This window comes from Ovis aries, chromosome 2 (genome assembly GCF_016772045.2).
Source record: "Ovis aries strain OAR_USU_Benz2616 breed Rambouillet chromosome 2, ARS-UI_Ramb_v3.0, whole genome shotgun sequence".
In the NCBI taxonomy this organism is placed as follows: Eukaryota; Metazoa; Chordata; class Mammalia; order Artiodactyla; family Bovidae; genus Ovis; species Ovis aries.
Genome location: NC_056055.1, coordinates 233,164,819 through 233,181,238, shown reverse-complemented (window position 1 = coordinate 233,181,238; position 16,420 = coordinate 233,164,819). Strand labels below are relative to the sequence as shown.

The 16,420-nt window shown below is 56.6% G+C and overlaps 1 protein-coding gene across 1 annotated transcript; it reads right to left on the bottom strand.

Annotated features, from left to right (window-relative positions):
* Window positions 1–726: 726 nt before the first annotated feature.
* On the bottom strand, window positions 727–5,375 carry B3GNT7 (UDP-GlcNAc:betaGal beta-1,3-N-acetylglucosaminyltransferase 7). Its single transcript, XM_004004999.5, has 2 exons — window positions 5,293–5,375; window positions 727–3,190 (listed from the first exon to the last, which is right to left on the bottom strand). The coding sequence occupies exons 1-2, from the start codon at window positions 5,301–5,303 to the stop codon at window positions 1,996–1,998; spliced, it is 1,206 nt and encodes a 401-aa protein (XP_004005048.1). The 5' UTR covers window positions 5,304–5,375; the 3' UTR covers window positions 727–1,995.
* Window positions 5,376–16,420: the final 11,045 nt, after the last annotated feature.

Below are 16,420 nucleotides of genomic sequence, written 5' to 3'. Positions count from 1 at the left end.
CTCAGAGGGTGCGTGAAAGACAAAGAGAGCTGGTGACCTGTGCAGTCACCAGGTCCCACCTCAGAAGGGCCCTGTGCTTGGTGGTGACATTCTTAACATTTAAAGATGGTGCCTTATATTAGGACCCAGCCCTTGCTCTCACTCATCTGGGGGAGAGGCCTGGAGTGGACATTAATAAGCAAGTGACTCTCTCAGGGCATCTGGCCCATTGAGCACAGGCAGGGAGCTGCTGGCTTGCCCACTGCAGTCCCAGTGTCCCTCCTCCTGGGGGTGCCTGCCCTCCCACCCTGGAGGTAAGCAGTTTCGGCCAAAGTTCCCTGCGCAGTGCAGTCCCCCTATCACTGGACCCCACGGAGCCACTGTTTCAATGCTTCTCATCAACCTGATCTAGGCTCGAGGCTGACTGCAGGAATGTCAGGAAGCCCACCAGCCCCTGCAGGCGCCCACCCCATCCCGCTCACTGTCACTCCAGCCTCAGGGGCAGCTCTGGCCCGGCCCTTACCAGAAAATGCTCTCTGAGTTGCAGGTCTCTCTTGCACCCCACCCCCCACCCAGGGGCCCATGTGGCCTCTGCTTTCCTCCTGGAGATCAAGAGGCCCTTCAGAAGGTCCTTGCGTACCCACCAGCCAACAACAAGGAACAAGCTGCGTCTTCAAAAAACCTCCAGCCACCTTGGCCTCAGACAGGCCCTCGAATGGTAATGGCGAGAGGAACTTTCACACCGGGGAGGGGAAAAAGAAACAGTCCCCTTTTATTAAGAAAATAAGAGTTAATCCCTCACTTTTCCCGGGGGACTTGACCCTGATGCAAGGTGACATCTTCTTCAGCCACCCCCCAGGACCCCCTGAACCCGAGTGGGGTGGGCACCAAGTCCACGCCATCCCTTCACAGGGGCCAATGCTGGTCTGCTCAGGGCCTGGAGGAGTAGGTGTGCAGGTGGGCATGGCTCTGGAGGCTGGGGGAGGGGGTGCTGTGATGGGCGTCGGGGGGCGGTGTTGGGGTGGGGACAGGGCTGAAGGGGCAAGAGTGCCAGAGGCAGGTAGTGTCTTGCTGAAATAAGGGAAGGGAAGAACACCACCTCCCCCCGCGACCCTCCGAGGCCTGGCTCCTTCTCCCTCCGAATTCTTCATAAATAAAACTTCACAGTAATGGAGGCATATCCTTCCAGGGTCAGACCAGCTGGTTTCCCACTGGGGGAGCCAGGCCTCGCGGAGCAGCACGGGGACGGCTGGGACCGGAGCACGGCTCTCTGGCCCTGCGTCTGGGGTCAGTGGAGTCAGGGGGTGGGGGCGTGCGGTGAGGTGGGGCTGCAGCCCATCCAGAGGTTCTGAAGATCACTGAGGTAGTCAGAGCAGCTGCTCTGGCTTCCGGACAGAAGGGAGCCAGACAGAGCAGCGCTGGACGCAGCCAGGGGTAAAGCCACTTGGGAGCAGAGACTGTGCAGTCAAACCCCAGGAAGGTCAGGGGCCGGAGGGCAGGGGGTTGCTGAGGGCCTTCTGAGGCTCGGTCTCTAGGAGCCCCCGAGGCGTTGATGGGAGGAGGCCTGTGAGCCTGCACAGGGTTGAGCTTCTCCTGAAAGGGCTGCCCAAGCAGCCCGCCGGGAGACTGAGGCATTTCACAGAAGCCGGAGGATCTTCTCTGTGAAGACAAGAGGGAAGCCCTGGATCCCTCCGAGGGTAGGTCGAGCGGGGGTACCTGAGCACAGGGTTCCTTCAGAGGCCATCAGGGCCTCCTGCCTGGTCAGAGGGAGCCAGACCACAGACCCAGGCTAGGAGAGCTGCCAGAGAACCAGTCTCCAGTCTGGGCCGTTCAGAACGTGGCCAGGCCTCAGTCCTGGTCACCCGCACCCCACCACACCCAGGGGCACGTAAGGCCCACCCCTCCACCTCCCTGCAGGGGACCACAGGCTGTGCCCTGGCCTTGCAGCTGCAGCCTCATGACTTGCAGGGACTCTGGGGCACATATTCCTCATCAATCCTGATGGCCCAGGCCGGGTCAGAGCACCTGGAGCTTGCGGGAGCAGGTGAGGTTGCCATGCACCAGCTCCCACATGGCCAGCAGCTCGGTGGGCAGCAGCTTGTGCACAACAAGCATGGAGCGGAAGAAGCAGGGTTCCTTGTTCATGCGGCTGTTGCGATTCCTGGAGATGCCGAAAGTCTTGAAGCCCTCGTGGGCCATGGGCCGCACGCCCAGCACCTCCAGGCACATGCCCAGGAAGACATCGTCGATGGGGTAAAGCTCCAGGGTATCGCAGCTGTGGTGCAGGCGCTGGGCCAGTCCCCCGGCCATAAGGAAGCCCCCTCCACCTGCATAGGGCGGGTAACTGTTCTGGTTGTACAAGATCCCGGGGATGTAGTATTTGCTATCCTTCCGGCGGATGGGCCGGGCGTGATGCAGAACGTCACCCACAAACAGATCCTCCTGGGGCCGCCGGTCGGCCAGAAATTCCAGCAGGTTGGTGGGGTTGACGAAGACATCGTCATCACCCTTGAAGACAAAGCGGACATCAGGGCAGTAGATGTCGAGCCACTTGAGGAAGTGGATCTCCTTGAGGGTCAGGTTGAAGAAGCTGTCAAGGAAGTCCCATTGCAGGATGTCCCCGTAGATGCGGTCCTCGTAGGCTAGCAGCTGCTGGTAGTGGGACTGCTCCTCTGGCTTGGAGGCCTTGCCCAGCAGGAAGAGAGTGCGCACCGCGCCGCGGCCCCTGCCCGCCGACTCCTGCTCGCGGCCCCAGGTCTGGCGGATGGCCTCGCGGCGGTCATGCTGCACGATGATGGACTTGACGACCACTAGCAGGTACACATCGCCGCTGCACTTCTCCGGATGGTTGAGCAGCATGGGAAAGTAGCGGCAGTGGCGATATAATAAAAACTGCTGGAAGTGTGGCTCCAGGCCCTGGAACCAGGGTTGGTGGGTTAAGTTCACATTGGCCGAGCAGTTAGTGGTGTTCACGTCCCAGGCCTGGGGCCTCTGTGAAACCACGGGAGTGGGGGTGACCACCTCCTTTGCGCTCTTCCAGAAGCTGTCAGGGTTCACCAGGAGTCCGCTGGGTTTCTGGGCCTTCTGTTGCCTGAGGGAGGCTGGCGGGGGCTCCTGCAGAAACTGGCTGGGGGTCAGACTGCGCTGGAATACCGTTATGGCCACGAGCAAGGCCAGGGACAGGCACACGCTCTTGTAGACGGTTCTCTTCCTGGGGGTAAGGGTGAGGTGAGGAGCAGATGGTTCAGAAGAGAGAAGAAAGGATGAGTCAGTCCCCTTGTACAGAGCTTCAGTCCCAGATGGGCAGATGGCCCCTGTACACGGACTCAAGTCCCTGGGCCCCTGAGTGGCCAGAGGAGGGTCTTGCTTCTTTTCCTATCCTGACCTCCCTCCTCCAGGACCAGGGAGCCACACAACACAGAGCTTAAGTACAGGCACTGTGGAGTCAGGCTCCTGGAGTTCAGATTTCGGTCTGCTATGAATGCGGAAAGTTTCCCTCCACCACCCCGTGGCTCAGTGGTAAAAAAAAATCCGCCTCCAATACGGGAGTCACAGGAGATGCGGGTTCGACCCCTGGGTTGGGAAGATCCTCTGGAGGAGGGCATGGCAACCCACTCCAGTATTCTTACCTGGAGAATCTCACGCACAGAGGAGCCTGGTGAGCCACAGTCCATAGGGTCGCAAAGAGTCAGACATGACTGAAGTGACTTAACACACGCACACACTTACTAAATACAAGCTATATGGAGACGTTTTGTGATTTCTCTTAACCTCTCCAAGCTGTGATTTTTTTCTTTCCCCAAATGAGGACAGCATGCAATTGGCATGTCACCTGCAGTGCTGGGCACAGAGTGGATTTGGAGTTGGGGGAATGCTGTGATTCTACAAGGGGCTGACCTGCCCTGCTCCCCATCTCTCCCTCAGGCACCCTGCTTGCTTTGTGCAAACCTGGTGAGCCACTGGGGTAGACTTCTGGGAGGTGCAGAGAAGACACCGGTTCAAAAAGTATAGGGGCTCCTGAGGAGAAAGCTCCCACTAAACCTGAGGAAGCCTGTCCCTCCCCTCCCACCCCCCATCCATCTGACCCAACAAAAAAAAGAACAGTTCTCACCGTTGACACAAGCCTGAAAATGGGGCGAGCATCTCCCAGCAAGCCCATTGTGCCTGTAGCCCCAGTCTGAGCCCCGCTTGGAGAGCTGAATCCCCCCAGCTCTGCTGCCTTGCAAGGGGCATAGTTGGACCCCCACTCTCCAGGGTCCCTCATGCCAAATTAACCCCACTACGCCCCTTTAGGAAGCAGAAATCAGTTCTTTTCTAGGAGCGCTCGCAGGGCCAGGGTCCTGAGTCCTTGGGCCCTGAGTCTCTGGGCCCAGGGACCCTCTCTCCTCAGCTCACAGTCTGGGGAGACCCAGGCCACCTGCCATGTTTTCTTCTGGGGAGATGCAGGAGCTGGGGACTCCAGGGAAAGGGCAGGCCAGAAAAGTGTGGCTTCACAGGGCCAGGCCAGAAGGGTGCCAAGAGGGGAGATTTGGGCTGATGGGAGAGACAGGCAGCAGAGTGGTGAGACAGGGACCAGGTGGTCCAGCCTGGGGTGGCCTCAGGACTGGCTGATGAAAGGTGCAGGCACCCCGGGCCAGTGATGCAGAGCCCAATGGAGAGACATTTTCCCATGGGCTCCCAAGATTTCCTCTATATAGAGTTGGAGGGAGGCTAGGTCATCTCAGGTGCTGGGGTAGGGGTGTGACCCAGACCCAGGAGGAGGACAGGGGAGTGCTCTGGCCTGGTTTGTTGGGCTGGACTGAGGGGGTCACCCCAAAGAGGGCCATGAGGCTATGCCCCTTCACTCCAGGCTGTTTCCACTCCATTTGTTTGTGTGTGGGGTAAAGCCCCCAGTGCAAGGAGAAGAGAAGGGGAGCAGTGACCAGGCCGGAGGCCCCAGCTCCTGGAGAGGAAGGAGAGCCATGCGGGTTGAGGGTGGAGGGCAAGGGTCGCCCAGGACGCAGGAGGCCCTCGGAATCGGGGACGGGACCCAGTGGTCCCCAACTCCGCGGGTCCAGGAATGAGATCTGGGTGCCTTGTGGCCGGAGTAAGAGAGCAGAGGGGCGGCCGGGGAAGGCTGAGCGCACAAGTCCACCCTGGTCCCCAAGTCGCCGACCGGCCGGCCCAGGCGTCGCGCACGGCCAGGCATCTCCAGCAATCGCCGCGCCAGCCCAGCTGCGCCCGGGAAACGGAGGCCAGCCCGCGCCCCCCGCGACCCGCGGCATCCCTCCCCGCGCCCGCAGCCCGGGTCCCCGGCCCGACGGCCCCACTCACCACAGAGACATGGCGGCCCGGGCCACGGCGGCGGCGGAGCGGGGCGCGCGGATCGCAGCTCTGGGCGCCGCGGGCTCGGGGACGGCGGGCGGGCGGGCGGGGACGAGGAACGGGACAGGGACAGGGGCGGACAGGGGCGGGCGGGGGCGGACAGGGGCGGGCGGGGGCGGGCAGGGGCGGAGGTCCAGCCGCGCCCCCGCCGAGGCTCTCCGTTTCCCCGCGGCCGGAGGAGGGGCCCGCAGGGTAGGCGGCGGCCCAGGTACGTTAACCCCTTCGGCGCCCCCCCCCCGCCCTCCATCCCCGCGACTGCGGGGTGCAGCGCAGCGGGGCGGTAATGAACCCATTTTCCGGAGGTGGCACCCGAGCCCCGGCGGCGCGCGGAGCCGCCCACGGTCATTCGGCCGGAGCGTGAGTGGCTGAGTCGGGACATCGGAACTCACGAAGGTCACCCCCGCCACCGGGGACGGGGGTCTCCCCTCCGTGGGGGGGGGGGTTTCCCCGGTGTCGCAGGCCCCTCTGGATGCTTGCGAACCGGGACCCCACCCACCTCCAATACCCCGGGCGCGCGGGGGCCCCGCCATTTCCCTCCGGCCCCATCCGGCCTTTTTCTGGGTGGGAGAGGCCGAGACAGACAGGGCTTCCTTTCCTCCTGTCTGTTTCCCTCTGCCCTCTCCCCCGACCCCCTCCAGGCAGGGCCCCCACCCACCCTCGCACCCCGCTACCTAAAGTGGGGTCTGCAGAGGACAGGGACGGGGGCGGAGAGAGCAGAACCCCAAGCAGAGGTCAGTAAGCGGCTGGGCTGTCCGAATGGGGACCTTCCCGAGCGGGGACAGCGGCCCACGCCGCAGCTCTGAAGCCTTCTCTTTGCCCCGGACAATGGCCTTCTCCATCTCTGGAGCCCTTCCAACCTCAGAGAACCCCCCACTAACCGCCAAAAGGCCTGTCTGCTGGCGCTGCCTGCCTTTTCATCCGTCAACTAGTATTTCACGTCAAACTCCTTTTTGTCCCTAAGCCTGTATTAATCTGTTTGTGTATGCCACACCCAGCGACTCCTAGGGAGTGGGCTGCATGAAGACAGAGAATGCCCGGGATGTTCTTGGCCCAGTCGGTCCCGGGTTGGTGGGTGTTCCTCCCAGGTGATTTTCAGAACCCCCTGTTAGGTAAAACCCGCTACGGGTCCTGCTGTTGCCCAGGGTCTGTTCTAGCCTTGTTCCAGGTTGAAGTCCCATCCCTGAGCTTACAGTGCTGTGCTTAGTTGCTGAGTCCTGTCCGACTCTTTGCGAACCCACAGACTGTAGCCCACCAGGCTCCTCTGTCCATGGGGATTCTCCGGGCAAGAATACTGGAGTGGGTTGCCATGCTCTCCTCCAGGGGATCTTTCCAACCCAGGGATTGAACCCAGATCTCCCACGCTGCAGGCGGATTCTTTACCATCTGAGCCGTCAGGGAAGCCCCCGAACTTATAGTAGGGCCTCAAAAATGCCCGTAGTAGTGACACAAGCATTTCGCAGGCCAGTAAACAACAGCTAAGATTCATCAAGCAGTGCAATATGCAAAGCACACTTGAGGCCCATGTGTGAGTGACTCAGTCCTAGAGGCTATTAATATTATTACTACCACTCCACAAAGGAGGCAGCCTGACTCCTGCCGGTCAGCTCTCATAGTAAGCAAACCGAGGAGGCCTGCCTGGTTCCAGAGGCAGGCTTTTTTGCCTTTCACCCAGGGAGAGCAGTGACAGGGAGCTCCTTCCTGCTAGGAGGCCCCCAGGGAGGCCAGGAGGCCCCCAGTACAGTCAGAGACTGGAGATAGGAAGCCTGAGCCCCCGAGGCTTGGGTGAGCAGGTCTTTTCTTTAGGCTCCGGAGCCTTAAGGAAAGGAGGGGGAGGAGAAACTCAACAGTCACTAGAATTTTTTCCGGATGTTGCAAGCTTCAGTGAGGGAACGTGAAGGGCCCTTCAGGCTGAATTCCAGAGGAGGACCCTGGGACCAGCGCCCTTCATAGCAGCCTCTCTCAAGTACCAGAGCAGGAAGAAGATCTGACCTGCAGCCCAGCCCAGCCCCCTGGGCCTGGCGGCCTGCTTTTGGGGAACCCCCACAGTCCCCCTGGCCACCCATCCCACAGGGCACCAGGTAGCTCACTGCCTGGGCTTCTGCTTTGCCCTGCAGGTGTGGCCTTGAGGGGGGTTGTGCTGTCCTGGCTGAGGACAGTCCACCCTGCCTCAGCGCTTACGTCTCTCACAGGAGCTGTGGGGGCTTTTTAGGAGCCTAGTTGGGAATGGACACAGAGATCCCTGGGAAGACGTTTTGAACCTGGGTTTGAGGACTTCCCTGTGGCTCAGACGGGGAAGAATCTGCCTGCAGTGCAGGTACCCTGGGTTCGATCCCTGGGTTGGGAAGATCCTCTAGAGAAGGGAATGGCAGCCCACTCCCAGTATTCTTGCCTGGAAAACCCCACGGATAGAGGAGCCTGGTGGGTTACAGTCCGTGGGGTTGCAAAGAGTCAGACACGACTGAGCGACAGGCACTATTACTACTGGACTGGAGAGTGGGGGCATGCAGGTTTGCACTTCCTGACTGTTACCAGGAGCAGGTGGCTTATCCCCTTGAGACCTCAGTTTCCTGCCAGCACGGAATTACGGAGATGACGCATGAGAAGCTTGATCAGTGTCTCCTTCGTGGTGGCACTGTGACAGACCGGTTGCTGTGAGTATTATTGTTGTTAATATTTACCCAATCCATAAGGCCTCAGAACCCAGGAAGGCTCAACGAGGTGGGGATGGGAGGGCCCGCCAGCAAAGCCAGCGGAGTGTTTGCCAGTGGAATCTGGTCCATTGAGAGAAACAGTTTGTCATCACGGATTCATTTGATCTGTGCCTCGGGTCGAACTCAGACTGGGAAATGGATGACAATTGAATACTCAGTGCCTGACTGTGGGATGGGGGTGGGGGCTGTGGGCACCCGGCCAGGCCCTGGTCAAGCTTTCACTGTCAGTCCGACAGGCTTCCCTGAGGCTGCCTGGGCCTGTCCCTGTCAGGAGAGCTGGAGCTCACCCGGTCTGGCCCACTCCAACGGTCCTTCGGGCAGAGTCCCGGCAGATTCCTGCCGATGGTCTCAAGCTGTGGCTGGGGTGGTTGAGCAAGGCCCCCGAGGAGGCAGAGGGCAGCTCACAGAGGGGATCGGTCACCTGCCCCATCGCCCTGGCTGAGGACACCAGGCAGCTGCAGAAACAGATCCGGGAGATGGAGGGGGGTCTGTGGGTTGCCCTGGAGGGAGGCTAGGGGATGGAAGTATCTGGGTGGGTTGGGGCTGGAGTCCCAAGTGTGGTGGAAGTGGGCCAGGTGTCCGCTGTCCCACGCCATTCTTTGCTCCCCTTGGGTTGATGTTCTGCCCTGAAAGAGGGGCTCAGTGAGCCCTGTCTGGGAGAATCCCAAGAGCCCCCACCTTCTCCGTCCCCCTCTTTCTCCACGCACTTTGGACTGTACTCCCCTTTCCCTCCCCACCTCTTCCCTGTTCCTTTCCCGGTTCCCTTTCCCCACCCTGCTCCCCACTTTCTTTCACATCAGCCTCCACCAACCCTCCAGAATGGGTTGGGATCCAGCCCCTGCTGGTTTCCCCTAAGGACAGACGCTCAGGGCCAGGGCCGGTTGAGCCCTCAGATGTGGGGGGTGGAGGGGGGGGTCTCTGCCAGACCAGAGGGTGCCCTGGGTCAGCCCCTGGGCAGACAAGGTGTGAGGAGCTCTGGGCACCTGGGAGAGAGGGGATGAAACCCAGAGCTGGGCAGAGGCTGCAGGCTGGAGAGCAGCTGTGACCACAGTCACATCAGTGCAGCAGTGTGATGTGGGTGAGTGTGTGAATTTACACGCTCCCCAGCAGGAGTCCACACCCTGGGGGCAGCCATGGCCAGCGCTGCAAGGGTGGCCATCACACTTGCACTGCAGGGTCTGGTAATTCACACTGGACTCTCAGAAACCATCGCTCTCTGGTGAACACGTGTGCCTGGCAAGAAACTGGACAGGCCTCTCTGTTTGAGTCTGAATGAGCCCCATAAGCCAGCAGCACAATGCCCAGGCCCAGAACTTTCTCTCATTGGTCCTGGGTCCTTCCATCCACAGCAATCTGACTAGAGGTATGAGCTTGAGAAGTGGGGGAGAGGTGGCCACAGCCCCTGCCTGGGATCTGAGAAAACCAGAGAGGGACAGTGGGTTGTAAAGCATCAGGCAAGGGTGGGCCTGTACACCCTCAGACCCACAACTAAGGCAAGGATTGTCCTGGGCCCCTTTGGCTGCAAGTGACAGAATCCCACCTCAAAGTAGCTCAGGCTTGTTAGACAGGCCGGTGATCGTATCTGAGGGGTTGGAGTGCTGCAGTTGTCCAGGCCTGGGTCACGGATCGCCTGCTGTGGTGGTGGGAATGACTGTGAGGGTGTAGGTCCCTTAAAGGAAGGTGCTAGTCTCATGCAAGCAGGGGAAGAGCTGCCCAGGCCGGTCTTCCTGCTCACACCCCCTTGGACTGTCAGCCGCCTTCTGAAACAAGCTCCGAAGCTGGAGGGCTCCAGAAGGAAGAAGAAGGGAGCTGGCTGGGTGACAAGTGTCTGCTCACGTTTCCTGACAAGTCCTTCTCTCCTGGGGAAGGAGCTCTAGGTTGATCAGTGGGGACTGGGTATAGCTCCCTCAGGGGGCTGGCCACTCTCTGACTCCTTTGCTGTGCCTGGGCCCCTCTTGGGTGTTGATACCATGCAGGGCCCTATGGAGCTCCTGGGTATAAGGCCTTTCTCTGTCCCCCATCAACAGCCTTCATTCAGCCTCCATGACCTTCCCTGAGTTCCAACCTACAGGTTGAAGCAGTTGTTAATCAAAGAAGGGAAGGGGTGTGCAACCAGGAAGAAACAAACAGTAGAGCAGCTTTGGGGCAAGGTCCTGTTTCTCTATCAGTGGATACACACAACAGCATCTTTGAGCTACTCTGCAGATACTGAAACCCCCTCCACGTGGGTGAAGTTAATGATTAATGATGGTACGCTGCCCACAAACCTGTAGACCCCAGGCCAGTTGGACCTGAAGGTTGATGATGTTGACTGCTACTTAGCGCCTCACCAGCCCATGAACTGATCAGTTTGAACAATTATTATAAAGCTTCCATATTCCTCAAGTTGGGGCACATGGTTTTCAGGGCGTTAGCCTACGTGGGCTAACGTGCCAGGCCCTTTTGCCTAGCAAAGCAATAAAGCTACTCTTTTCTACTTCACCCAAAACTCTGTCTCCAAGATTTAATCTGGCAACAGCGTACAGAGAAGCTGAGCTTTTGGCATCACTGGTCTAGAGGCAGCTGAAGCCACCCAGGCCTTTATGGGTTGTGAGCCAGTCATGTGTGGGTGGAGCTGGGCAGACAGAGAGAGAAGCCAGAATTCAAACAGGCCCAGGGGCGGGGGCAGGGCTCCCTCTGAAGGCTGGGCAGGAATGGAAGGTGCACTCCCAGGTGCTGCCCTTGACACAGACCAGCTGGGCTGCACCCCAGGCTCCTGAGGGCTGGGTGTGGTAGGCCCTCACAGCAGATAGACACAGAGCCACGCAGGCCGCCAAGCAACAGACGGAGACACACACATGGACGTACTCAGAGACACACAACGCTCGTACACAGACACATTCACATGGAAGCATGCATGTTCAGCAAAAGACACACACGTGACAATCATAGTCACACACACACGAGACATGCACACATCATAAGAACACACACAGGCGCACATATATGCATGCACCTACAGGGACACACATTTGCAGAGATGCACATAAGCACCTAGACTCACCCACAGACACACACCCAGATACGTATTACTCACGCACATGTCCAGGTGGCAGGGGCTTCCCCTAACCAGCTCATTTGCCAACAGTGAAACCCTGCCTGGCAGGCCCTTGAGAATGGGCTCAGCGCTAGGCAGGTACCTGCTGCGGCCGCCTCTTTTGATCTCTTTCCAGGTCCTCAGCCTTTGTCCACCTCTAGGAGCCTCTAGGTACCTCCTGGAGCACTTCACATCCCAAGAATCTACCCCCATCCCTGTTTCAGCCACCCTGGCCTTCCTTGCTCCTTCACCAAGACCCCAGCTTGCTTCTCCTCAAATGCACTCTCCCCTCTGCATCGAGTGAACTTCCACTCATCTTACAAAACCCACCTCAAAGGTACCCTTCCTTGGAGAAGGTGCTCCCTTTCCCGGCTGGCATCAGGTCTGTCTGTCTGTCTGCAACACTCCCGCCCCCCCCCCCCCCCCCACTTCACCTGTCCCACTGCAACTAAGAGAACTAAGAGCAGGGACAGACCCTTCTGTTCTCCTGGCTGCACAGGGATGCCATCAACTGAATAACGGAGAGCGTGAATTGCCAGCCCTGGCTGCCTGGAGGAGACCCTGGCAGGGATGAGGCCAGTCTCACCATGGCCACATTCAGAGGATGACAGGGTGTGTGTCCACCTCGGGGAGCCTGGGGCAGCCCAGACAGATCTGCATGCCCCCCCCCACCCCCCCACATCCAAATTCACACTGACACGCATTCACACGAGGGTGGGCATTGGGCCCCCTTGTCTGGGACAGCTGGGTGCCCCCCTCCCCCAGGCCACCAGTGACTCACATCCCCCCCGCCGCCAGGCAGCCGGCTTGGGCACACACAAGCCTCCTTTCAGCCTCTCGGCCTCCAACACACTAGCTTAGTCTTCCCTCCAGGCGCCTCCCCTCCGCGGTGAGCCGGCCTGCCCTCCCGGCCTGGCAGCTCAACCCCACGGGGAGGCCAGGCAGAGGCCGCCTTCCTCTTCGCAGCACAGGGCTCCCAGTCTCTCGTCACCCGGCTCCTGTTCAAGCCCTGAATGGCCGCCTTTTCATGGCCTAGAGCCTGGCCAGGTGCATTCTGGGCAGCCTTGCTCCCACCACTGCCCGCCAGGGAGCTGTTGGCCTTGCTGCTGCTAACACTGAGGGGGCTGGAGCCAGAGGGACCGTTGAGACTCTGGCTGAAGACTCAGAGCCCCAGAGTCCCTCCGAGGCTCTGGTCAGAGGCCTCCGCAGGTTGACAAAGACTGTTCTTCACACATACCTTCCCGTCTGTTTCCCTAGCAGCCCTAAATAGCCTGGCCAGGCACAGGGTTTTATTATTCCCATTTTACTGAAGGAACAACTGAGGCCTGAGAAGAGTCAGCCTGCTGGCAAACGGTAGAGCTGGGTGAAGAGGAGTGAATAACACAGCGGACCTTACAGAACTGCAGTGAACATCGTGAGGTGCTGAGCTGGGTGCCCTGGAGACGGGGTCAGTGAGTGGGCTCCATGTAACAGTGGTCACAAAATCAGTCATCCTGGGCTTTGTCCCCAGCACCCCTCCCTTCTTTTGGTAACAGACTTCTTTCCTCTGGTCTCAGGGTGGGCCCTCCACCAGCGGCCCACGTATGGGCTGGTCAGGCCCGTATGTACCTTCCTGCGCTACCGGCGTGCTCCGTCCACGGGGCAGGCCTGTCCCTGGGGTGGTCAGGGCTCTGCCCTGGGGAGTGGGACTGAGAGAGGGATGCCCTTGTCCTTTCTGGTCACCAGGGTTTTGAGGCTGTGATTCTAAACACACTGGGAAAGTGTTGTGCCACGTGTATCCTGTGCCCCAGTCACAAACGGCAACAACAGCAAGCAGCACACAGCAAACGGAGAAATAGGGTCAGGATCCAGAGGCCCTGAGGTCAGCAAAGTGTTGCCCTTCCCACAAGGCTGTCCCTGTCCTAACCCCCAGAACCTGCTACTGTGTCAGAAAACAGGCCAAAAAAAAAAAAAAAAAGGACGAAGATGTAATAAAGCTGTAGACCTGGAAATAAGGGAGTTAGTCTGGGCCCAATGTAATCACAAAGTCTTGACAGCAGAGAACCTTCTCTGACTGGAAGCAGAAGGGAGAGTCAGACTCCAGGTGTGAGAGGCGTTTGACGTGTCTTTACCAGTTGTGAAATGCAGGGACCCACTTGAAGCCTAGAGACCAGAGAGGCCCTTGGGAGCTCTGGGCAGTGTCCAGTCAACAGGATTTGGGAACGTCAGTTCTATAACCACAAGGAACAAGGAACCACAGTGTGAATGAGCTTAGTAGCAGATTCTTCCCAGACCCTCCCAATAAGAACCTACCTGGCAAACACTTTGATTTTCACCTTATAAAATTCTGAGTAGAGAAACTAGCTGAGCCAACCTGGGCTTCTGATCTACAGATGTATGAGAGAATAAATTTCAAGTTGCTGAGTTTGTGGAAATTTGTTACTGCAGTATTAGAAAGCCAACTATGCTCACCACTATGCCACCAATGCCGCGCTTGTTACTATCGTATTGTTGTTGTTTAATCGCTAAGTCATGTCCAGCTACTATGCAACTCCATAGACTGTAGCCTGCCAGGCTCCTCTGTCCATGGGTTTTCCCAGACAAGGATACTGGAGTGGTTTGCCATTTCCTTTTCTAGGGGATCTTCCCAACCCAAGGATTGAACCTGCGTCTCCTGCATTGGCTCTTTATCACCAAGCCACCAGGGAAACCCTCTTTCTATTTTAGGAAGGTATAATGGAGCCTGAGAGCTAGTGCCCCTCTGCCTCTCTGGGTTTGGTTACAGGTACCAATACTTTTTTGTTGGTGGTCTTTGTCACTCACCCATGAGCAGACTCTAGACTGATGCTGTTATTGTTATTTTCCTCATTCATTGTTGCCCAAAAAGTCTGCAGGGGTGGGTAGGAGAAGGGGCACCCAAGCCACCACTGTATAGGCTTGGGGACAGCAAAGAGGGTGGGAGGGACAGGCCCTCTTGGACCTCAGAGCCTTCAAAGGTCCAAGGCAGTTCTTCCAGAAACTCAGGTGGCCCAGACTGCCTCTTCTTCACCAGGCAGGGCTGAGGTCATTGGGGAGAGGTCCAGCACCAGGGAGCCAGGGATGAGTGGCTTGTCTGAGAATGTCCTATGGTGACTTAGTCAAAACTTGTGAAGTTTGGCAGGGTCACTAGACATAGGGAGTTGCAGTCCAAGGTGGCGAAATAGGAGGCACCTGAACCCAGCTCTCCCTGGGCACACACCAAATCTCCATTGACACATGGAGCAGGTCTCTCTGAAAGAAACCCAGAAACTAGTTGAGTGACAACTACACATCAAGAAAATAGGGAAAGACCTACTGTGAAAGGGTAGGTAATGCCGAGACACATTCTTGCCACACTCCACCTCTTGTAGAGTGACATGTACTAGGAGGAAGCTCAAACTCCCAACTTCTCCCTCAGAAGCAAAGGGGTTGGACCCAACATATAGTACCTCAACTTTTTTTTTTTTTTGATTGAGTTTGTGGATGAGAGATCTTAGCTCCCTGACCAGGGATTGAACCTGTGCCCACTGAAATGGAAATGCAGAGTCTTAACCACTGGACTGTTAAAGAAGGCTTTCTAGTGCCCCAACTTCCACTTGAGGGATGAGACCCCAAAACATGTAGCCCTGAAAGCCTAAGGGGTTTTTGTCCCCAACACCCATTAGACTATAGCCAACAAACAGTTTTTAACTGGCTATCTCCCCATGGTTCTGCTAACAAAATCCCAAAGGCATTTTTCACAGAAATAGAAAAAAAAAATCCTAAAATTTGTATGGGACCACGAAAGGCTCCAAATGACCAAAGCAATCTTGAGAAAGATGAACAAAGCTGGAGGAATTACACTTGTGATTTCCAATTATATTACAAAAGGAGACATTACTTTGCCAACAAAGGTCCGTCTAGTCAACGCTATGGTTTTTCCTGTGGTCATGTATGGATGTGAGAGTTGGATTGTCAAGAAAGCTGAGTGCCAAAGAATTGATGCTTTTGAACTGTGGTGTTGGAGAAGACTCTTGAGAGTCCCTTGGACTGCAAGGAGATCCAACCAGTCCATTCTGAAGGAGATCTGCCCTGGGATTTCTTTGGAGGGAATGATGCTGAAGCTGAAACTCCAGTACTTTGGCCACCTCATGCGAAGAGTTGACTTATTGGAAAAGACTCTGATGCTGGGAGGGAGTGGGGGCAGGAGGAGAAGGGGACGACCCGAGGATGAGATGGCTGGATGGCATCACTGACTCGATGGACGTGAGTCTGAGTGAACCCTGGGAGTTGGTGATGGACAGGGAGGCCTGGCGTGCTGTGATTCATGGGGTCGCAAACAGTCGGACACGACTGAGCGACTGAACTGACTGACTGACAGTAATCAGAACAGTATGGTATTGGCACAAAACAGACACAAAGATCAATGGAATAGAATAATGAGCCCAGAAATAAGCTCTTATATATGGAGTCAACTAATTTACAACAAAAGAGCCAAGGCCAAGAATATGCAACGAGGAAAGGATAGTCTTTTCAATAAATGGTATTGAGAAAACTGGACAGCCACATTCAAAAGAGTGAGAAAGGACCCACATCCTACACTCAGAATGGATTAAAGTCTTCTGTGGATTATTACCTAAAACCATAAAACTCCTAGAAAAAGAACATAAAGAGTAAGCTTCTCGACATCAGTCTTGGCAACTTTTTGGATCTGACACCAAAGGAAAGGCAACAAAAGCAAAAATAGTCAAGCAGGACTACATCAAACTAAAAAGCTTCTGCACAGCAAATGAACCGTCAACAAAGTGAAATGGCAACCTACGAAATGGGAGGAAAATATTTGCAAATCATATATCTGAGAAGGGGTTAATATCCAAAATATATAAAAAATTCAAAAGAGTAGCAAAAAAACAAACAATCTGTTCTTAAAATGGCCAGAGGAACTCAATAGACATTTTCTCAGAGAAGACATCCAAATGGTAAACAGGTACATGAAATATACTCAACATTACTAATCATCAGGGAGTTGCAAATCAACACCACGATGAGATATCACCACATAACTGTTAAGAAAGCTCATCAAAGAGGTGTTTGTGCCTGCTGAATCACTTCAGTTGTGTCTGACTCTTTGTAACCCTATGGACTGTAGCCTGCCCAGCTCCTCTGTCCATGGGATTCTCCAGGCAAGAATACTGGGGTGGGTTGCCATGCCCTCCTCCAGGAGATCTATACTTAGCCAATACCTTGGCTATTGTGAGTAATGTTTCAATAAACATGTGTGCAAATATCTCTTTGAAACCCTTTGGCTAAGTGA